A 24,032-nucleotide genomic window follows, 5' to 3' on the forward strand; every position below is an offset into this window, starting at 1 on the left:
ACTGAAAGTTGGGAATTATGCGTAAGGATGCCCTTACCGCAAAGCTCACTTGCCTTGGATCTTTTAATTTTTCGTAAACTTCGTGGAATGCATCACAAACAAACTGAGAGCACCGCATCAAACCTAAAAAGATGTATAACAAAACGAATTGGTATGCCACATTGTTTATTTAATCAGATGAAATAGTTCACTTTGAATCACGCAACAAGAGCAATTTTGAAGCTGCTTGTTGATGGCACTACGCACCAGGAGGACTTGGTTTGGGCAGGTCTTACGCAGAGTCTCTCGGCTGCAGGGCTCCTGGTCCCGGCGATCGAGTAGTCTCTTGTGTCTCTCTGCGAACCAGGAGCAGGAATTGGGGACCTGTTACAGGGATCAGAGCAGCATCCACTGCCCCAGCGTCCACCGCACCCACTGTCACCAACACGCGACATTCTGTCACTCCTCTTCCAGCCGCTGCCAACGCTTTCCCGACTGCTGCGCCTTCCCGGGGGATCCGAGGGGTGATGAGCCCCTCACTCGCCGGTTCCTGGTGGCCATGAAGCGGCAGAATGTGCGGACCTTGTCCCTCATCGTCTGCACGTTCACTTACCTCCTCGTCGGGGCCGCGGTGTTCGATGCACTGGAATCAGATTTTGAAATGCGGGAGAAAGAGCAGTTGGAGGCAGAGGAGAAGCGTCTCCAAGGGAAATACAACATCAGCGAGGATGACTATCGAAAACTAGAGACCATCATTATGGAGGCCGAGCCCCACAGAGCCGGGGTCCAGTGGAAATTTGCCGGATCCTTTTACTTTGCCATCACAGTCATAACCACCATAGGTGAGTTTTCTCATGGAGTTTAATTGCGTTACTTAGCCTAGGCTACATCTTTGTGTCAAATGCGATCCCGTTTGCATAGAAAGTGTAGAACCGGAGATAAGGCCCTTAGTGTCAGGTGACGAACCCAGTTTATGTCGTTATAAGCCTTAAATCCATTCCACTGCACACATAAAGCAGTCAAAAGATCGTGCTGTGTAGGCAGATCTCCTGACAAACTTGTCGAGCAACATGTAGTCCTCCCATGATTAACCCTTAACTGACATGCAGTTTTCTACATTAGCCTTAACGTCATTGCAAAGTTGTAGAATTATTAACATGGATTTATAGGCTACAATAAATCCAGATGACGCTACTGTATTTGACACAAGCAGAATCAATTTCATTCTCTAATGCAACCCTTTCTCAGATGCAGAAACTCAACAATAGCCTACTCATTTCAAAGAATGTGATTATCTCAAGTGCGATGAGGTCAACTTGAGCTCTCGGCTGCTACAGTCTACGCCACAATGGAAGATTTAAAACCTGGGAAATATTTCCACGTAGGCCTAGATATCACAATGCAGTTGTCTTTTTAAACTATAGTGTGGCGATTTAATAAGGTAGGCTACTGTATCAACGCCAAGTAACCAACTGTAACTGCGGCGCTATGAGTAATCAACAGCTGAAGTTCCCACAGCTAAAGCTGCAACAATCGAGCGTGGTGCTGAAAGGACAGCTCCTCGGTCACATGGGAGGGAAGGATATGGATTCGATATTACAGGAATGAAAGCCTTCTAACGTTCAGAACAATGCTGAAGTCAGAAAAATATGTTTGATTCCTCCACTCCACTAAACCACGCATCATATTTCCACCGAATTACTGCATTTGCTCGAAGGAAATGGGCTGTAGGCATTTACGGTGGAAAGCGATCGTGCAACAGTTGCTTTAGGCTACTGTGAATGATAGCCTCCAGGTGTCAACAGGTAAACGCTTGCCCTATTGTCAAAATGTCAGTAGCCTAGTTATCACTGTACGTTTAGACATAGGCCTACAGTATAACCAATGTTTAGCCTAAACCTAGACGCATCCTGCAATCGAATAAGGTTGGTGAGGCCTTCCTCCAACCACCACTGAGCCACACAGCCAACTGCAGGCCGTGGGCCTTTCTCATGAGAATAATCAATTAAATAGTGAATCAGCATTTCTAGTTTGAAATATAAACGCCAATGGATGAATGAAAGACATCACTGACAACACACGGAGGGGGACTAAGCCTACTTCAGTAGAACATCAGTTAAGCTACAAAGAAGAAATACTGAAATGATCTGTTAGTCCCTTTTTAACAAAAACGTTTTTTTTGCGGCGTGTTAGTCCAAGTGTTTACATTGTAGTTTCTAAGCAGACAGAGCAATTGCAATGTCAGTGCTTTTAGAGAACAGGCCTAACTGTACAAGCAGAGTAAATTGCTCAGGTCTATTGCAACATGTTGTGTCATCTCTGAATGCAACATGGTGTACCACTTCAAGAAAATAAGAGATTGAAGGAAAATCGTGCCTCTCTGTTTGCGAGGCAGCACCATAGGCTTCATGTACTAACTTTCCATTACAAGAGTAAATACAAATACTAGCAGGAATTTCCATCTTTACAAGGGATGTATGCCTACTGTACATAGAGGCTTATCATGCAATCAGCAGTGAACACAAATGGCACACCTTATGTAGATTTGTCCTCCATGTTGGCTGTGCACATTACTGCAGGCCCACTGCCTCAGAGGAGGGCTCTAGAGCTCCATAAGGACCTGTCACGCTGTCCTGTGTGGTAAAAGTCAATAGTCACGAGTGAGCACACAACTGGAAACTGGGCAGAAGATGTTCGCATGTCACAGAAATGATTGGAGAATCACTTCAGATATGTGCCGGGCTGAACATCACCTGAACACCTGCTTCATAGGGTCTGTATTGTCCATACTGTAGGTACTCCCCCCGAAAAAAATACATAAATATATATATATATATATATATACATTATATATATATATATATATATATATATATATATATATATACATATACACACACACACACGTGTCTGTGTGTGTGTGTGTATATATATACACGGTATATATAGCCTATATATATATATATATATATATATATATATGGCTATATGCTATATAGGAGGAGGCTAAAGCAGAGTAGTCATCGAGTAGTGAAACTCCCTCCCCTAGTAAAAAGGATATGCTAACGACCCTGCCGAGATGGATATCTCTCTTGGCATGCTGTAGGCTAGTTGTTAGCACATCCGACTTGTGAGCGCAAGGTTGTAGGTTTGCGTCCCGCCCTGGACAATCCCTTAACATGGGTCAAAGGAACGAGTGACAGAGAAACACAACGCAGAGTGAAAAGTCTGTCACATATATATATGAATATACATACAGGTATAGTACCCAGTTATGTGCTTTGATGTTTTAATGAAGTATACATGCAAAAGACGATCATCTTAATCACGGGAGTAAGAGCTAAAATTAGCAGCAAGTCTGAAATAGACGACGCGGTGAGAAACTGTAAGCGTGTGACAACCGCTGTGGCAAGGTGCGAGCCCTGGTTGCTGTGGAGACACTGTGTTTCTTGATTATGTTTGCAGTTCCAACTACCTGTTACCACCCATCCAGGTTTTCCAGCAAGTTCACTCGCCCCATTTCTGTGACTAATTACACAGACGATGGAGAATTTTCTCATGCTCTTTAGCGTTGTTAGGTAGGAGACAACATGTGGTGATCTGACCAGGTTCTTGCAGCAGTCTCTGAGAGAAACACTGAATCATGAAGTAAACATATTTCACAATGTTGGGGTCTACATTGCTCAGCCAGTAGTACTTGATAGAGAGCAACTGTACACGGCATAATTAATGTATTGAAGCACCAGCAACTGAAAAGCAACAAGTCATCACCAAGTTATGTAGCTGGTCAGAGCTGTTGTAGCCTATAGCCCTACCTTAATAAGCATGCATTCACTCTGTAAACGAATAGTCGCCCAAGAAGACACATTTACTGCAAGCATTAACCCATGCATGACATACACAGGTATCCCGATGTATCAGTTAACATCTAGAGAATACCACCATTACCTTGTGCAGTATCTGTTTCAGGACTAATGGAGTAATCAGTGAGGCATGATACACCACAAACACCATTAGACAAAGCGCTCCATCACTCAACAAAGCATATTATCAGTGTACTGTAGTCTATGTTTCATTCACTAAGCCAGCAGGCAAAATGGCCATCATCGGTCAGGTTGTAGGTTAGGCCTATGTCTAATCTGAGAATTTACTTTAGGGGAAATGAGAGAGAGCTCATTTTGTCATCAAGATGCACTAGCAGGTGCACGGATCCTGATATCCAACTCGGAACAATGTTGTGCTAGAGACAGGATCATTAGGATCATTATCATTATGTCACAAACTAATGTCTTCCCACCTCAAGAACATATTAAACATGAAAACCATTCACTCTTGTTACAAACTGCAAAACACATGCAGTTAGGCCTATATAATATTATGGACTTAAGACTTGGCAGACTCCATACAGTACAGTACATACCATTGCATTTATATCAAATGCATGAATTTGATATACATTTTTATTTCAGATATCTTCCTGAATTTATCTGAAATTCCACATCTTCTGTACAGTACAAGAAGGCTCGGCACTCTGATTGAGTTGGCACTTTCAGTTGAGCGACCATTTACAATTTCCATCACACATGATAGGACTATGGATTCTAATTGGCTACTAGTGTTCCTTGACAGGTAGCTCCACAGTGCAGCCCATCTGAAGAGATATGGGCAGATGTACTAACATGTTACGCCCGTTTTGGGCGTTATTCCGTCACAACATGCGCCTGACAACATGGTATGGTAGCTTACTAACAGACCGCACAGGTCAAACCGCATTCTGGTGTCAGATAGATGTATTAAAGCCAGAAATTATTCAAATGCAGTAAATACTATATATATATATATTGTACAATATATAATATAGATTATATGGACTGGACCATTCAATGCAGACATTCACTGATTACAATTGGCACCATTTAGGGCTAAAAATGAATATATGCCAGGGATAGCCATGCAATGCACTTGCAAATAAGATGCACAAGGCCGATGCGATCATCCCATTACACCATCAACAGCAATGACCAGCCTAAAGAGACAAGCCTACCACATCAGTCCTCATAATTTAAAGCAGTCGGTTACACAGGGATAGCCTAATTATGGACAAAGCAGGGCTGCGTACTGCATGTCGCTATATTTTCCCCGTGCACATTACGGTTTGAGGGTGGTGACATTCGTTGATTGCATACTGAGGCAGAGGCTTTGTACATCCAACGCAAACTGAAGACGAACATTAGTGCATCTGCCCCATAGTGTGCAATTCGCATCAAAACAGTGAATGGGACTAACATTAACACAATGTTGTAGCGAACAAATTTGAGTTCTACAGTATGTAATTCACCAACGATTGTTGTAGTGGCTGTGGCCGTCTACAATGTTTAATGTGTTACTTCCTGTTGTGGCTTCCTGTCCTTAGTAGCTGACAAATAAATGCCGCACAGTTGTGCGGTCAACGAGAGAAGTTGTTGCACGTTTCTTAGAACTTCCACACTGGTGACCCCTACATTCATCTCTTGGAAGTCTCCAGACACACTGGCTCCCAGTGCGGTAGAGAGCACAGTTCAAAACCCTCATGTTCACCTATAAAGCACTAAATCTGTTGGACTTGCCTCCAATTACATCTCAGAACTCCTGGAGTATACATCAACACAAACATTAAGAACCCTTAGATCAGGTGACCAGAGACTGCTACACGTCCCCCGGTCTAACCTGGTCTCAAGAGCCTTTGCAGTAGCAGCACCACGGCTGTGGAATGCACTGCCACTGGACATTAGAACTGCCCCTGATATGACTACATTCAAGAGAGAGCTCAAGGTTGCCCTGATGAAGGTCATCTGACCGAAAGCTTGGTATTAAACCTGAAACTTGCATGAGACCTAAGTGTGCAGACATTTTCTTTTCAACATTAAGAGAGAGCTCAAGACATATTTCTGCCGCAAACTGAATTACTGAGATGTGCTCCAGCTCTAATTTGTATTTTCCTTATTATTTGACTATTCTTGTTGCTCATTACCCTTAGTGGAGTTCTATATGTCTGTTTCCTTCCTCTGCTCAGTTTTTGTCTTCATGTTTTCACCTGATGGAACCCACGCTTTGGGCAACCAGACCAGTTGTAAATAATAATGTGTGTAACAAATAAAGATGACTATGACAACCATAAACAAACATGGTGATAAATGCCATTTCTCTGAAGCTACAGGAGTTCTGGGAATCATCAGGCAAGGCCTGGTTCGCCTAGATAGAAGCGCTGTTTGTGCTTCTGGAAATCACTGCGGATGCCACTAAAGTCTATAATGTGTTGTTAGCCCTCAGGAGTTCAACTGCGACCAGAGTGGCTACTTACTTCCTAACTCCTTTTCATCCTTCAGGGGAAATAAGGCTTCTGAGCGCATCATTGCATTTTGTCCTTGGCAGCATGTTGCGCTTCTCCCCATGACAGGTTCATCTTTTCCTGCTCCTGTGTCATAGTTCTGCACCAAGTGGTTTTGGGCCTACCAGGTTTTCTTTTGCCTTGTGATGTTTACCTTAAGGCGACTCTTGTAAGCCGGTCCTGCTCCATTCTCAACACATGGCCCAGCCATCTCAAACGGCTGTGTGCAAATTCCTTGGTGATGCTGTGGCTACCTATTTTCTTGTACAGTTGCTGGTTTGAGATTTTGTTTGGCCAAAAAAAACGGACATATTCGTCTGAGGCATCCATTGTGAAAAACGTCCATTCTTTATGTCTGTTTTGACCACTCGCCAACTCTCTGAACCATACAGCAGAACAGACTTGACATTGCTGTTATACCAGAGCATCTTTTTTTTGAAGGCTGTATTGCTTAGACCTCCAGATGGAACATAATTGGGAGAAGGCACCCTGAGCCCTGACCCCACTGTCCTTACTGATGAGGCTGCCCAGGTAGGTGAAGTCTTCCACAAACTCACAAAAGTGGTTCCCCATTCACAAGAATGGGTGCTGTGGAGATGGCGTTTACATACATCACTTGAGTTTTGGAGGTGTTGATGCTGAGTCCAACCTGTCAAGTTGTTGAGCCTGTCAGTTTTAGCCTGCATGTTGGAGTGGTTGGTTGAAAGCATAGCGAGATCGTCTGCGAAGTCAAGATCTTCTAGCTGGTAAAACAGGGTCCACTGGATGCCTCTGGATTTGTCTGCAGTGGTGATGGTTGTGATCCAGTCTATGGCAACAAGGAAAGGGATAGGAGAGATGATGCATCTCGGTTTCACTTTGGACTGCACAGAAAAAAATACAGAGAGGGTACTGCCAATGACGACACTGCACTCAAAATGTTATGATTGTGATGATCTTTGAATCCTGTTACGAGACTCTGAAAGACAAAGCCCCCAAACAAGCCGAAGACTGGACCGCGGAGAGGGACGAGGCCTTTGTGGATTTCAAGGCCGCTCTGGCTAATGCTGCTATGCTGGCGCACACGTTATCCATGTCGCCAATCTGCATCACCACAGTGCACCTTCTTACCCCAATGAACGGAAGTACAGCATTTTAGACTGGGAGTTCCTTGGCCTCTGGCTCGCCATTCGACACCTCTGCTTCCTGCTGGAGGGCCATGAGTTCACAGCGTTCGTGGACCACAAACCTTTCACATCTGCCATGTCTAAGGTGACTGAACCGTGGTCCACCCAACAGCAGCGACAGCTTTCCTTCATATCGGAGTTCACCACGGACATCCAGCATGTCTCTGGCAAAACCAACCTCGTCGCTGACTGCTTCTCCCAGGCCATTGCGGGTAGAGGAAGTGGCTTTCGACAATGCTGGCACCACGCTCCTGTGCGACGTCTCCAGTCAACCCCAGCCAGCCGTCCCCGCCGGATGGAGGCGCTGCATTTTTGACGCTGTCCATAGCCTCTCCCACCAGGCCAAAAAGACATCGCAACGACTGGTAGCAGGCAAAGGGCTCAAGAAGGACGTGAGAGACTGAGCTGATGCCCTCTGTGGGCCCCTGCAACCTCCCTATGATGGCCTGTTCCACATTTTTGGTGGACCGCCTCAAACCACCCTACCTAGAAACATCTTTGTGGCTGGAGCGTCCAACAATGACATTTTTCTCCTGATCTTAACCCATCCTGTCATCCTTCCCCCAAGGGCAGCCGGGAGCAAGCATGCATGGGACCCGCCCGGGGGCTAGTCCAAGTGCTCCTGTCCATCTTCACCAGAGATGGACAGCGTTAGCAATCTGTTCTTCTCCGTGTTTTTCATATTGGGTTATTTTTTATGGGGAGAACATGCAAACCACACAGAAAGGCCCAGAGACCTTCTTGCTGTGAGGTGACAGTACTAGGTACTGTGCCACCATGCCACACATGAGCGATTTTGGGGTGAAGTGTCTTGCTCAAGGACACTTCGGGACACTCCGGAAGCTGGGATCGAACTGGGGACCTTGCAATCCCCCAGCTGGCTGCTCTACCTCCTGAGCTATGTGCCGCCCCGCCCCTGTTGGACTGGCCCAGCCCCCACAGCGGGGCCGCCCCCCTGCCTGGCCACTTCCTCCCGACAATCAATCAATCAATCAAAGCTTTATTTATATAGCGCATTTCATACCCAGAGGCAACACAATGCGCTTTACAGAGAACAAGGGAGGTGGGCAGACATCCCACCCCTACATATTCCAGAGGGAAGCAAAAAAACAGTAATCACCCGGGGGCCAGATAGGTGAGCTGTAAAAATTCTTCCCTGACCCCTCTCAACGAGGCGATCGAGCAAGCTCCAGGAGTATGTTTGTCTACCGGCTAAGAACATTTATAGAGCAATAAATAACATTAAATTACATTTTCAGAGTAAGAGAGGCTAATAACATCATAGGAGAGACATGGCAAACATTGGTGTATGTCTGTGTGTGCATAAATGTGCCAATATGACAAGGCTCCTTCGGCTCCCCCACCCTGCCTCCACGCCATCACAAGGCCCCTACAGCTACAGTACCCCTGTAGATACGCTGCCCCCAGCTGTTCCGCGGCGCCATTGGGGCCACCCCTCCCACACACACACACACACACACACACACACACACACACACACACACACACATACACACACACATTGACTTTTACTCTTAGGGTGAATTCTGGGGGGAAGTATGTAGCGGACGCATCTAAGTTCTACATAATTCACTGGAACTATTGTTGTAGTGGCAGCTGCCATCCCACACACTGTTAAATGTGTTACACTTCCTGTTGTTCCTGTTCCTGTTCTTGGTAGCTAACAAATAAATGATGCACGGTCGCACAGTCAACATGAGAAGTTGTTGCCCGTTTCTTAGAGCTTCTACACTGTCATACCATGTGTGGTTTTCACCACACCCTTATGATGAGCAGTGGCTCATGGTTCACTCTGGGCATGAGCCCCGTGTAGAAATATAAGAGGACACATCATTGTTTTTTTTCCCTGGCCATATGTTACCAATCTGTGCTGCAGGGATTTGGCGAGGTATAAGACTAATGGAGGAACAACACAGAAACACAATCAGCTCCTCTGGGTCTCATTTGCCACCACAATGATAACGTCTCCTGTCAAGACGACAGCGGGACACTCTTCCATTTGATTGACAGCTCTCTGCAGCCACAGGCACTTTACAGCCGCCCTTTCTCTCCTCCGCTGTCATCGCATTCATCACATGCTTCAGACCACAAACTTGACAGGTATTGCACGGTGGCACTCTGTAGATGGGGTTGTGTAGTCTTGACAGTGGTGAGTGTGTGTGTGTGTGTGTGTGAGTGAGAGAGAGAGTGAATGAGTGTGTGATTGCATGTGCATGAGAGACAGGTAATGTGTGTCGTGTGTGTGTGTGTGTGCATTTGTGTGTGTGAGAGAGAGTGAATGAGTGTGTGTGAGATTGCATGTGTGTGAGAGACAGGGAACATGTGTGCATGTGTCATGTCACGTGTGCGTGTGTGTGTGTGTGTGTGTGTGGGGGGGGGGGGGTCTTGGGCGGGGTGGAGGGGCGGGGGGCTTGGGCGTTTGTGATTATTTGGGGTAATCTTGACAATGAGTACATACATGTACATTGAGGTTTACACACTGTCTTAGACATCAGAGATTTAATTAGTAAGTTACTGAGGAGCACCAGAATGATCTGTATTAGGACATTATAGTGACAAAGACTAAACTAACTCCTGGTTCAAAACAACATCACATTGCTCTTTTGATACATTTTCCTTACCCTCCTTTTCATTTTCTTACATGTTAAAAAGTTCATTCATAGTAAATTTCTCCCCTTTATTATGTTTCTGAGGTCCATTTTCCTTGATTCATTTCTAAAACAGAATATTAAATTGTCACCTTAATATTGCAGTTTGGACTGTACAGTATGTTAGATAAACACTACTTCTCAAGAGGGGTGAAAAATCAATTTACTTATTGTGTGTCACCGACTGTTAACTGTCAACCTAGGAAGTGATTATAAAGGAATATGCCTGTTTCCTTTTGAGATAACAAATCACTATCTTTCACAGCCTGCATTTTGTCGCAATCAATTCTAGGTTCAAGTATGCACCTCAAATGTCTTGCATTTTAGCAATCTACTTACTGATTCAATTGCATTCTTAGAAAACATGATACTCTGCTTGAAATGATAACCATTTCATTTCCACATATTCACTTTTAGTAGCTTCATAGCCTTGATTCCCGATTAGGCTAACTGTTGACTGCATTCTAATTAGGAATCCACAGCATGCAATATCTTCTCTGTTCAATCTGACCCACTCTTCCTCTGTCGCACTCTGTGTCTGTCTGTGATTTAAGAGCCTAACCTTTAGCATGTTATAGGGCATTATGACATAAATGAATGAAGATGCTATTGTTAAAATTGCAAATTCTCAAATGAAGAACCTACAATAGTCTTGTCACATTGGGCAATGTGTGATGAATATCAAGTAAGAAATAAACTCTTGAGAAAAAATGTACACGAGCAAAGGGTTTTAATAATGACACTAACATTATGCAAATGCATTTAAAAGCAAGACACAAACACTAACCCTAACCCAAAAAACCTTCATCACCTTCCTCATGAAAAATACAACAAAATATGCACGAATCCTTTGACAGATGTGCGTTAAAGTGGTATTATTAATACATGAACAATTATGCAGAAATATATATTTTAAATATTGATATAAGGGTTTTAAATATTGCAAAATGCCTTAAAACATACTGTCCAGTATGTGGGATACTCAAAATATAAATCTGGGTCGAAGACATAAATGTGAAATAGTGAACTTAACATAAAGTATTCTTAACCAGCCATCAACTGTCTGTATGACGGATAATTAACAAAAGTATATCATCACACACAACAGGTTAACTCAAATTAGGTGTACAGACATTAGATGAGCAGATATCTCCTTTTAGGATGTAGTTCAAACATAAACATATTTTCACTAAAAATAGCTTTCACAGGAAGGGAAGTCACTAATCGTGAACTATTACAAACAATATTCACCCCTGTCGGGGTCTAGTGTGTGGGTGCTGCAGCATGAGCATTAGCTCACCTGTGCTTGTCCTTTAGCTAAGTCGGCTATTGAAGTTAATTTCTCTCCACTATCCCCACCGAGCCCTGTGAGTCAGCATGCCACAATACCTCTCTGTCTCTCTCTCTTTCTCTCTCTCCTGCCTTGTTACCCATTTGGAACAGACCCAGGCACCCTTCTACTCTACTGTCTGTCTGTGGTGCTGTGTGTGTGTATGTGTGTGTGTGTGTGTACTACTCTCTTGCTCTTTGACACAAATTTAAAAAGCACCATAGGGTGCAACAATTGCAGTTCAGGTTGGCAGCGGCGTGAAGTGCCATTTACCATAGTGCCACATCAGGGACAGATTGGCTGTGGGTCTCTCTACCATACGAGTGCCCGTGTGGCTGCAGAGTGGAATCGGCCTGGGCGTTTTTGTGCACACTGTGCTCTACAAGTGGCAAGTGGGGCCATGGGAGCTGTAAACTAAATACACATGGCTATCTCCATTGGCTTTGTAGCTGCCTAGAAAAGCAAACACAGGTCCAAGCTAATGAACATTGTGCTCACAGCACCCCCTGCAGTATTCATTATTTAACGTCACTGAATGTAGGAGTGCATTCCGCTGTCTCGGCCACAACGGCCAACAACTGGGAGGAGATTGGAATGTGTATCCACGTGGGACCTCAAAAACTGAACGCTTGATCTCGTTCAGGAGGGCCTAGAGGGCGATGTCTGACCGTGATGCCAGAAAAGAGTCTGCTCTGTAGCACTGGCTGGTCACCCTCTCCAGCTTCAGCAGACAGGGGGAACACAGGGGGCAGACAGAGACAAATGAGTCTTTGCCAGGAACAATGTGTGTGTGTGTGTGTGCGCATGTCTGTGTGTGCGTGTGTTCCATATGTCAACATGTCTCATGACACAAAACGTAGACGTCATAAATACAACATTGAGGTTAACTGGGGACTAAGCCCACATACAGAAACTCCTTGTTGCAAAGAGAGAGAGAGGGAGGGAGAGAGAGAGGGTGGGAGGTGATAGACAGAGAGAGGGAGAGAGAGAGGGATAGAGAGGGAGGGAGAGAGAAAGGAGAGTACAGTATGTGAGAGAGACCGGGAGAAGGGGGCAAGGGACAGTCCGGCCAGATCCCAAAACCGGTGTCACCGTCTCCAGGGAGGTGGGTGTGCAAATGCCTGTTGCTTAGCAGCACTCGATGGCCAGGCAATATGCACCGTTAGATGTGTCTTCGTAGATGACAGGGTGACAACCTGGGCACAGATTACAAGAGACACACTGCAAAAATGTACATGTAGCTCTGACAGGTTGGCGATATTCCATAGAGTTCAGTTGTTATCCGCGGTTCGGTTCTCTGGTCATGGTCATTAATCAGACCTGTGGAACACCTGTTGGGAGACGCAGCTCAGTGCAATCAGCAGAGGAGCAGACAAATCAGCAGTTAGTTAGCAGAGGGTCTACTCCAACATAAAAAAACATATTTTTTTTAAATGCCTAAAGTGACTAAACTATCCAATTTAAAAGATTCCTGAAGTGTTCCATGCTTTCAGAGCACCATAGTTAAAAGCAGAATGACTTCAAGAGCCAACCAATCCTGAGACCTTGTCTGGTAATTGCTTGAATGCCATGTAATAAGGGATGTTACTGTAGGTAGTTTGGAAGCTTTTGTAAAATTGCTTTATACACATACAGTACTGAAGCCAGTGCTGTGCTTTCTGAGTGGCCAGGTATGACCTGATACAAATTACAGTGGAGCGCTCTAAAATGATCACCAGTAATAAACCATTCTGAATAATAGACAGTGTCTAGTTGTTTCAAGGTGGTAGGGGCAGCGTGCATATAGATAATGTTGCCCTAATGAGGTACTGACAGGAAAGTAGACTGTACTATAAGCTTCCTATTCTCAAGTGGAAAACAAAATATATTGCTATAAAAGAACCCAAGTTTTACTCTGAACTTTTTGGTTAGCTCATCGACATGCTTTTTAAAAGTGTGTGTGTGTGCGCGTGTGCGAACGTGTGCATACTGTACCTTCTAATAGAATGAGGTAGTCCTGAAAGACATGATATCTGGAAAGCCTCTCACTTAATTTGTGAAAGGTGCCCTCAGCTCGACCAGCAGTTTCAAATAGAAGAGCAGACTGGAGCTCACGGACCATCTTTTAGAAAACTTATATTGGTGCACAGATCATACACTAACGTTTCGACAGGGCGTCTTCTTCAGAGTGAATACAACTTAAGTTCTAAATCTTAAACTGTGTTCTTCCGAGGGGATGCAAGAATCTATGCCTTTGTTAACAGAGATCAGAAATCAATGGTGCTGTGAGCGCTCAAGATTGTCAGCTAATAACAAATAAGCCTCTGTGAGCAGCACTAATTACTGACCTTTACACTATTGACATTCCCATCAATATGTACCCCAGCTGTTTATTGGTGAGCTCTCTTTAATGTTTAGGTAGCTGTTTCTGTAAATAACTCTTCCAAAGTCACTTCCACTTGCTTGTCTACTCATTCAGCCTCCGATCGAATAGCAGTAGCTTTCACCCAAAGAGATCCACTTAGGTCCTCAGTCTTTGTACTAATATTGCCAAACTGCTTGACCTTAAATGTCAATAACACAAAGGAAAATGAATTATATCTGTCTAGGGGGTGATGTTCTGTATAAATAATAAAATCCCATATAGAGAACAAAGGTACCCTGTGTGATTGAAACATCAAACCAGCTCATCCATCTCATTATGAGCCAGGTCCTGTCCCTCTCGCTGGCCCATGCCCTGCCTGCACCATCGTCTGGATGTCCTGCTGTGGACTTCACGTTAGTGTTGTGACCACCACTGTGTCAATGCCTCTCATCTCAATGCTGGGTTATCTTCTCACGCTGGCCACTGAAGCGATTTTAGAGACTGTCCAAGGGAGGTAGTGCGAGCGACAAGAAACAAGGCAGGCCACAGAAGAGCGACTTCAAAGATGGCTCCTGGCAGGAATTCAGTGGGTGAAAATTAGTAAAACATCCTTTTAAATTAGACACAGAATTATTGATGTCCCTTGTTGTTAGTGTAGTTTGAAGCCAGCTGGGCTTTAATAGCCATCCCCCGTGTTATCAGTGAAGCGCAGCGTCTGGGGCCGTTGTTGGGCCCACGGGTGAAGTGGTGGATGAGAGTGATGAAACCTAATGGCTATCTGATAAGTAGATGAGACAGCAGGTGATTACATTAGAATTTAGAGCAGCGGGTATTGAAAATAGCCTACTGTACGTACACGCTCGTGTGTATTTGTGTGTTATGTACCCTTTGTTGATGGCTGAGTCAAGTGTCCCATGCTCAGCATCTAGGAGCAAAAGCTTGTGGGTCTTGACTGCTTCTGTTTGTCTTCATGGTAACTGCTAGTCCAGTCGTTGCCGTGGTGGTCCTCTTGTCACTGATTGCTGACTTGCATGTTCCTAGTCAATACATGTGGTTCAATCAAAGCATCTCAGACATGCTTTGTATGTGTGTGTGTGCAAAGGATCTCAGACATGCTTTGTGTGTGTGTGTGTGTGTGTGTGTGTGTGTGTGTGTATGTGTGTGTGTGTGTGTGTGCTGTGGACTGTGAAAAGACAGCAGACATGGTATTCCCGGTGCCAGTTATCTCCTGTCAGCACGGTGGCTAGCAGAGCGTCAGAGAGGCTCTGAACAAGGCCTTCCTCCTCCCGGCCTTCATTAAAATGCCATGGCTCATGGCAATTAATGTTGCCGGGCAACTGAAATAATTGGAGGTGGATTAAGTTCCTCCTGAACGGATGAACAAAAAGCCATCAGTTTAAGCAACTACTCGTGGAGTAATTAACCATATACGTGTGCATGTCAATGAGGACCGTGGTATTGTTCACCAACATAAAGGCTGAAGGTTGCATAACCACAATCGCCACGTTATGGAAGGTTCCGGGTAGTCTGAGGAGCACACACCTGAAACAATATCACCGGCAGCAGCACAACACTATACACAGCACATCGCTCAAACACGCATGCACCTGTGCACATGCGCGCACACTCATTCACTCTCTCTCTCACACACACAAATGCACACACACACTCTCTCTCTCTCTCTCACACACACACACACACACACACACACACACACACACACACACACACACGCACACACACACACACACACACACACAAACACACACCTGTGCAATTAGGTCTCTGCTCAACAGAACAAAAGTGTCTGTTCCCTTGACGACAAGAGATAATCAAGTCATTACAGCAGGACAAACAGATTATGGAGTCCAATGCTGTGAAAGAGAACCAAGTATCCAATCAACATCATTAAAGAGGCACTTAAGCAGACAAAAAGACAGGTAGTAATAGATTCATTGCTACCATAAGTTTCCTTTGAATTGATATTGATGATGGACATTTTCATTAATCTGTCAATTTAAAGCATTCGAGGCATTCTTGTATTGCATAAAGAGTCTTTCAATGGTTGGAGAGTCCTCAATAACAGAGAAAGTGTGGCTTTGCATCTCTAGTGGTCTCATCCACCAGCCCTCTAAGCTCTGAACACAAAACGCCCTCTTCACAAGATTAGATTTGAAGGCATTCCTTAATGATGCGCCAGCCTAAAGCCCCCCTATTGGAAAGGCAGAAGGTACAGGGTTTAGGTGGTGAGGGTATGAGTGCAGGGGAGAGGGTGGTGGAGGTAGAGATGTGGAGGACCACACTCCTGGTTTCTGTAGGGGCAGAGAGTATGAAATCAATATCTAATACTCCTGTTATCCAGCGGAGACAAGGAGGTCATAGACCAGACAACCGACCATCATATCACTCAGACGTCAGTGCAGCCCCAACACTGCCAGTTGATTTCTACTGAAGTAGAATGTACAGTAACACTTTTATTTCAGTCACGCGGGGTAGATAGAGTACAGCGCTGGCAAGCCAATTTCTGCACAGTCATGAAGTGCCACAAATCAAATATGATTTAGCATTTCAGCACGGCTGCCAACATAATTCATTATAGTCTAATTACTCCGCAGGAATAATTTGAGTCATATAAATCAATATCAATTAGTCTATTTAATGTGCAAGAAGGAAGGGAGGCCGCTTGCTTGAACCTTTTAAATGTAAAATGGTGTAGGTATCCAGAAAGTTAACTTAACTTTAAGTTAAACAAAATAAAGAACAAAATGTCAATTCAGTAAAGCTTTTTCAATGTGCGACAGTCTGTCCTTGTTCAAAAAGTTGCAGTGTAGCTGGCAGATTGTGCGCAACACACATTATTTGTTTTGAACTTCAATAAATTATCACTGCTTATGCACTCATTGCAATGCTGTTGTCTACCACAACATTATAAGAAATAGCTTTCATAACATACTTCCCCACTCTCTGAATAGACTATAACTGTAGAAATATATGAATATAACAACTGTACGGTATTATCATCACAAACATATAATACACAAAACTCATGGCAAATATGAATCCTACTAGGCTGGATTTCAAGCTGTCCCTCCAGAGGAACACACGCATCAGTGTTGGTGAGAGAACAGAGCTTCTGAGGCTCATTGATGTGTGCTACAAAGAGAAGAGCCACACATTTCAACTGACTGACTAATTGTACCTGAGAGAGAGAGAGAGAGCGAGAGAGAGAGACTTTGAGAGCAAAATCAAGAAGCCATAGCAATTTAATCACCAGACCACATTTGGTTATGAAAGGGGATGGCAAAGAAGTAATCATACACAAATCTTGGTAAACGAGATGGGACTTTAATAAATAAAAATCAATATTAAATAGCATCCAGTGTCGTGCCCAGTCTTTTTTAATGAGAATACAGGTAACACTCTGACAAACAACTCAATGTGCCACATTTCCATCTGCTGTACAAAAGACTATTTAATGAAACATACTGCGGGACATGAGCCCTTAAAAATGTCAGTTCTGAAAAAGAAAAATATGGGGGAAAATGTGCCAGTGGAAGTTGAAATGACTGCAGTTGCTAAAAAGAGCCAGCTGACCATCATCTAATAGAGATCCCTCAGAGATGACCATCATCTAATAGAGATCCCTCAGAGATGACCATCATCTAATAGAGATCCCTCAGAGATGGCAATCATGCAGTCTAAACGAGGCTTACCCTCTGACACTAACAGCTGCCACACACCAGGGCAGAGGGCCTGGACATCTCACTGGTCTAATATCTCCCACCCTCTGTGCACAGCACAAAACACAACGGCGTTCGAGTTTTATTTTTAATGAGAAGTCAAAACTTTTGATAACCAGTGGCGTCTGGTGGGTCCTAGAACCAGGTAAGCCAGGACCAGTGAAACACGTGCGCAGCCCGCACAATTTTTTGGGGGGTGCGCTTTCAAAGCATGCCCTGATGGGAGGCTCCACAGCACCAGAAGGGCGCTGAGCAGTGGCATTTTTATATGTAAAAAACATACAGGAAAACTACAGTAGCCTAGGCTACTGATGTTTTTTAACACGTCAAAAAAAAGGCCAATAATTTGACAGCGAGCGAATAAGCGGACAATATTTAGGCCGAAACAAGCAAGCTTTTAGGTACACACTAAATAAACTACAGAGCCATTATATGACAACAATGGCCAAACACCACGAAGAGGAATGACAGAATGATAAAATACACCACCTTATAGCACAGCACTCAATAGCCTACTCCCCTACTTCACTAATCAGTGTTTAGGCTACTACTAGGCTACTAGGCTTATTAGCCCACTGCTCCAGGAAGCAAAGTTCACGCTCTCGAGTGCTGATTAAATCTAGGCAAAGCAAAACGCACAGTCATAACAACTGGCAATTAATCACAAAAGACCTACCTTATATCGTAACCCAAACTCATCAACTTTCAACAAATACTCAAGATCTCCGTTTTGTTCATTGATGCTGCCAGTAGCTAGATAGCTAAAGTGGGTAACGTGATTGACAGGCGATGTGAATGACGGGACAGTCATGACAAGTTTTGATTGGATAAACCGTCCCAATGTTAAAATGTCAATGGGAATTCCAATGTAAGCACTTCGAGAACTGGCTTACTACACTTACAGCTCTGGCGTGTCAAGTTCAGGCAACTTTTCTCTCCCGCTTTGGAACCTGTCTCGCGACAACCTGGTCTCACCCGGCAGACGGCAGAATTCGACGTTTGTCCATCGCTCGCAATTATACCCCTCTTCCATCACGTGTTCAACCACATGAACAACCAATCACAAAACTCTGACAACAACCTATCAAAAACTTAGGCCTATCCCACGTCGTCTGCCGACGTTTATAACTGTATGATGCCGTCTATATATGACGTTTGGAGGCAATGGACAGACGTCGAATTCTGATGTCTGCCGGGTGAGACCAGGTTGCTCGCGACGCGCAGTGACTTTGCGCGCATGTACTGGACTCGCGGGAGTGAGGGGCGGAGGGGGCGGGGGCTGTAGCTATAACATGAGACATGTGAGAGTTGTGACTGTCTGACTCGATTTTGGAGTGGAATTTGATTTGCGTCCATTTCTTTATTAAAATATGTACTTTTTGCTGGGAACTGGGGGTCAAAAAACGTCCGGGGCTAGATGAAAAACATTCGGGTCTTGAGCCCCGGAAGCCCATGGCTCCCGACGCCAATGACTGTCACCTACACTGTCCTATAGTAATAAAGCAGAAATGCCTAAAAAAAATATATTTAAATGTATTATCTTCTGCAGATGTGAAACCGAGTCAGCTCTTCTTGACCTCCAGTTGATCCTCCATGTTCATCCACAAGTTTAAATCTTGGATGAGCCTGAGGGCAACGTTCACATGTCACAAGCCACAAGAGCACATTTGATATTCATATTTCATTTCATGCCACAAATCAGATTGATTGAAAGCTGAGTGTATAAAAAGAACCAATGATCACTTGATTGAGTGGGTGGACAGCTACAGGTATAGGAGACAGTATGACATCAATACTCAATGGCCTGAAACATGAGAACTCAAATCCAAGTTAGATCCATGAAAAAATATGAACTGAAGAAAGTAATTGCATACTTTGTAAAGGCTTGATTTTGTATGTGGGTGTTGTTATCTGGAGATTTGGCAGTTTATACAATAACTAGGGGTGCGGGGAGGGGGTGGGGGTTTTTAAGGGATCTTTCAGTTTTCAACACAGCAGTAAATCATGAAATCAAAAGAGATTACATCTATAGTTAGCATTACAGGTTGCTCAGCTTCAGCCTGAGTCAGCAACGTGTGGCCTAAAGGTGACGTCCAATTAAACTAAAAGCCTTATTGGCTCCTCCACAAGTCTCTTCTCATCCAATGGTACTGTAGTTCCCACACTGCTCTGCTGAACAGGGAAGTCCTGACTAATTGGACAACCATAATCTCTGGGCATGTATAAGATTAATGAGTGGACACATTTCTGCACTGCCCTAAAATACCCATGGGCAATACCCATTCAGGCAGAGTTAAAGGATCCGTCTATAGTTGTGGGTCTGGGGTCTGGTAACTGATGAAGATGGGCCTAATGTGTAGTGGCAATAGTGAAGCTGTCCCGTAGTACAGTCTTAAATGTCCCACATGCTGTTTGGTAACATGCTTGTGGTTTGTCCCGCTGCAGGTTATGGCCATGCGGCTCCAGGGACAGATGCGGGGAAGGCGTTCTGCATGTTCTACGCCGTCCTGGGGATCCCTCTGACCCTGGTCATGTTCCAGAGCCTGGGCGAGAGGATGAACACGTTTGTCAAGTGCCTCCTGAAGCGCATCAAGAAGTGCTGCGGCATGCACACCACCGATGTCTCCATGGAGAACATGGTGACAGTGGGCTTCTTCTCCTGCATCGGGACGCTGTGCATCGGGGCCGCCGCGTTCTCCCACTACGAGGACTGGAGCTTCTTCCAGTCCTACTACTACTGCTTCATCACATTAACTACCATAGGCTTCGGGGACTTTGTGGCGCTGCAGAAGAACCGCGCCCTGCAGAGGAAGCCCCTGTACGTGGCCTTCAGCTTCATGTATATCCTGGTGGGCCTGACGGTCATCGGGGCCTTCCTCAACCTGGTGGTGCTGCGCTTCCTGACAATGAACAGTGAGGACGAGCGGCGGGACGCCGAGGAGCGGGCCTCGCTGGCGGGCAACAGGAACAGCATGATCATCCACATCCAGGAGGAGTCGCTGCAGCGCGGCCGGCGGCGGCGTGAGCAGCAGCAGTACCGAGCCGAGGTGATGGACCTGCAGTCGGTGTGCTCCTGCATGCACTATCACTCCCATGAGTTTGGCAGCTCCGGGGGAGGGGTTGGGATGGGAGGAATGGGCTGTGGATTCTCTCACCAGAACGCTTTCAGCTCGCAGCTGAACCCCCATCAGTACTTTCACTCAGTCTCCTACAGGATCGAGGAGATCTCGCCCAGCACCTTGAAAAACAGCTTCTTCCCTTCGCCCATCAGCTCAGTGTCACCAGGGCTCCACAGCTTCACAGACAATCACCGACTCATGAAAAGGAGGAAGTCCATATGAAGCAGAGACACATTGAGCTTTCCTTTTTTATACAGTCAGTCAATGCATCTCCAATGCTGCTCCTAACCAAATCACATTTAGCACTTTTCCCTATCAGTTGATATGAAATCCTTGGAGAGAGACAAGGAGCGTTGGACAGAACAGCAACATATGGACAAGAATCATGTTTTCTTGTGAGGGGATGCAAAGCATGAAGCATGAATATGTATTTTTCCAGCAAACTGGCCCATCTGAGAAGTACAAAACAAAAAAACCCCACCAGACCTTATAAACCCCAACTCATCGCAGACTTACGAAAATAATATATTTACCTTGGTTAACATACCAAATGATGCACACTCAGCATTGTGGGGTATTGCTATTTTTCAAGGGGAGTATGCCTGTTTCACCTTAACTTGAAGTGGATTGCATTTATATATATGATTCTATCGCCTCACAGCAGACAGAGAATTTGAAGTGACTTTAAAGCATCAGGTATTATTTTCTATAAGCAATTATACATAGGAAAATATCTTAATTCATCACAAAACATCATGCCAAAATATTGTTGCCAATATTAGCATGTGCATTAGATGTCATATACTGTGTGTGCCATTGTTACTGCTATTGTCATTCTTTTTATTTATTTTTCTAAACAAAATTCTAAGCAAAATTTCATGTTGTATATTTCTTTTGGAGTTAAGATTGTGTAAAATATGAGGACAAAAAAGGGGTAAGCTTGGCAAGTTGGAAAAAGTTGATAAGTGCATGTATTTTGTAAAACTGGTATGCATATTGACGGGAAGAATATCATAATCTTGCAATTTAATATCATTTTGATAATCACAAGAATGATAAAAACAATTACAGCGATTAAACTGCAAGCTGTGTTGATAAGCTTTCCACTTTTTTCATTCAGAAAAGTTGTATAATAACCTTTGCTCTCAGGTTTTTAAGAAAAATCCTTTTTGGTTTGCTCCCAAAATCAAATTACATATTATATGAAATCCCACAAAAATGCGAATGCATCTGCCAAACTAAACACTATACATATCAAGTTATTTTTTAAGTACTGTAGTTCTCATTTTCCAGGAAAAGGTCATTAAGATGCATCATCTTACTATAAGACACTCCCTGTCTAATGAAGCTAGTTGTTGTTTGGTCTCAGAGCACATTAAGGTATCCAGCAACACCTACAATGGAGGAATAAAGGTCTTTGGAGACAGTAAAGGCCAGAGAACCTTAATGGATGTTAGTGATGACAGGCCCATTTGAAACAGGGAAACCTTTTGATGTGCCAATGGAGGTTCAGAGCAAGAGCAGAGAAAATAATACAAGTTTAGAAATTGGCCCACAGCAAGAATACTGCACAGTTATACAATAATGAGGGTCTGATCCATTTTTCAATTCCACTTTTTCTTTGTGAATGAGCAATGAGTTACTGGGTATTAATTTGTCAAGAAAACTACAGAGTTCCAAGTTATTTTGCCAATGATTACTCATTACCTTATATAAGCATTTCTAAGTTACAGTACTACAATAAAACAGGGGTAATAGAGAAATGCCATGGGTCTTATAAGTCTTTAACGTGACAAGAAAAACAACATTACAACACTCCGATTTTTTTTGATATTCCCTGCAGGCATTTCATTGCATCTATAGAAAATATGTACAGTAAATACTGTAAATACTGACTGATATGAATATATTGTATAGTATATTCATAAAGTCCTTTGGAATACAGAAATGCCTTTCAACAGTTTCGATGCATAAGCATTTTTACACATTTTAGCATAATGTGCCTTTAAAACAACATTTCAATGTTTCTACAGTATGTTAGGCACATTTTATAAGCCTGGTTTCAGATCTCTACTGTATGCACTTCAGCCAAGAATAGCTAGGTATTGTTGTTTAAAGTACATCCATGACTAGATCCAGGCTTTTAAGATATTCAATACCTTAACATAACCATCTTGGACCCATCATGTACAGTACGATGCACATAATACAAATCCAAAAACCAAAGCAGAAATTCACTTTTTAACACATTCCATCATAATCCAACAGATTTAAAGTACAATGTTGAACAGTTATTTTGGATTAACTGCTCCAGAAACATTTGCTCAGTGACGACACCATAATTGCTGAACTGGATACGAGCAAATTTTTTTAACAATAGTCTAGATAGATGATGGCTTCAATCATTTGCATTTTGCTCTCTACATTAGTTGATTTGCTTTTGTATGACATAACTACCAGCATATCAACGGCTGATTGTACCACTGTGGGAGCTATCTATCAGTAAATAAGTGCTTTTACCTGCACTTGAACTAGCTATTCACAGTCAACATTTCTAAGCCACATCTGGGGGAATGTTTTAGCCATATTTGGAGTTCTACAAACAAAAAAAATAACTAATTGACTTAATTATGTTGATCACAGGATTCAGGTGAAGGAAACGTTTGATTATTATGACAGGTGCCATATTGAAATGTGTTGGTTGAATGATTCTCTCTTCTCTCTTTTGGAGAGAAGATGCATTTTAATCTGTTTGTTGCCTTCAATACAATTTGTTGCATTGTCTATGTCAGCTCTTATGTGACATCTTCCTGTACATTTAGCTTCTTACCTCCATGTTGTGCAACAGCAACAATACCTACATGAGGGATGTGGATTCAGATGGTTATTTACAGTCTTTCTTCATTCCTCATTTTTGACTCCTCCTGCCTCCAGGCTAGTGTGGAGGGGTATCTTCATGAGCTGTCCACTTCCTTGTCAGCAGTGCCATGTTTTCCTATGATAGGGACAAAGAGACACAAATTGCACTACTAACGGTGTCACACAGAATTATAGAAGGCTGTTGGGTTGTTTGTTTTCATGCTTTAATTTCCCTGTTCTGCATCTTCTATTTCAGAATTATCCTTTGCAATAGAATATTCTTCTTTAGGTCTGACGAACAAATAACATGTACCATATTCCACTGACAAGATGGAAATATTAGTATCTCAGCTTATATTACAATGGCTCAATGGTCATAACAGACATTTATGTCATGGTTTCGAAACTCATTTTAACTCATGATGTCAATACATGCAGTGGTATGGATTTTCTCTTTTC

At 43.6% G+C, this 24,032-nt stretch overlaps 1 protein-coding gene across 1 annotated transcript; it reads left to right on the plus strand.

The window, feature by feature from the left end:
• Positions 1-232: 232 nt before the first annotated feature.
• Positions 233-20,936, plus strand: kcnk9 (potassium channel, subfamily K, member 9; the record flags this gene model as incomplete). The annotated part of the gene is made up of 2 exons (XM_084454824.1): positions 233-821; positions 20,041-20,936. The coding sequence occupies 2 exons, from the start codon at positions 233-235 to the stop codon at positions 20,934-20,936; spliced, it is 1,485 nt and encodes a 494-aa protein (XP_084310950.1).
• Between the last annotated feature and the right edge of the window lie 3,096 nt (positions 20,937-24,032).

Source organism: Borostomias antarcticus (assembly GCF_949987555.1).
Source record: "Borostomias antarcticus genome assembly, chromosome: 21".
In the NCBI taxonomy this organism is placed as follows: domain Eukaryota; kingdom Metazoa; phylum Chordata; class Actinopteri; order Stomiiformes; family Stomiidae; genus Borostomias; species Borostomias antarcticus.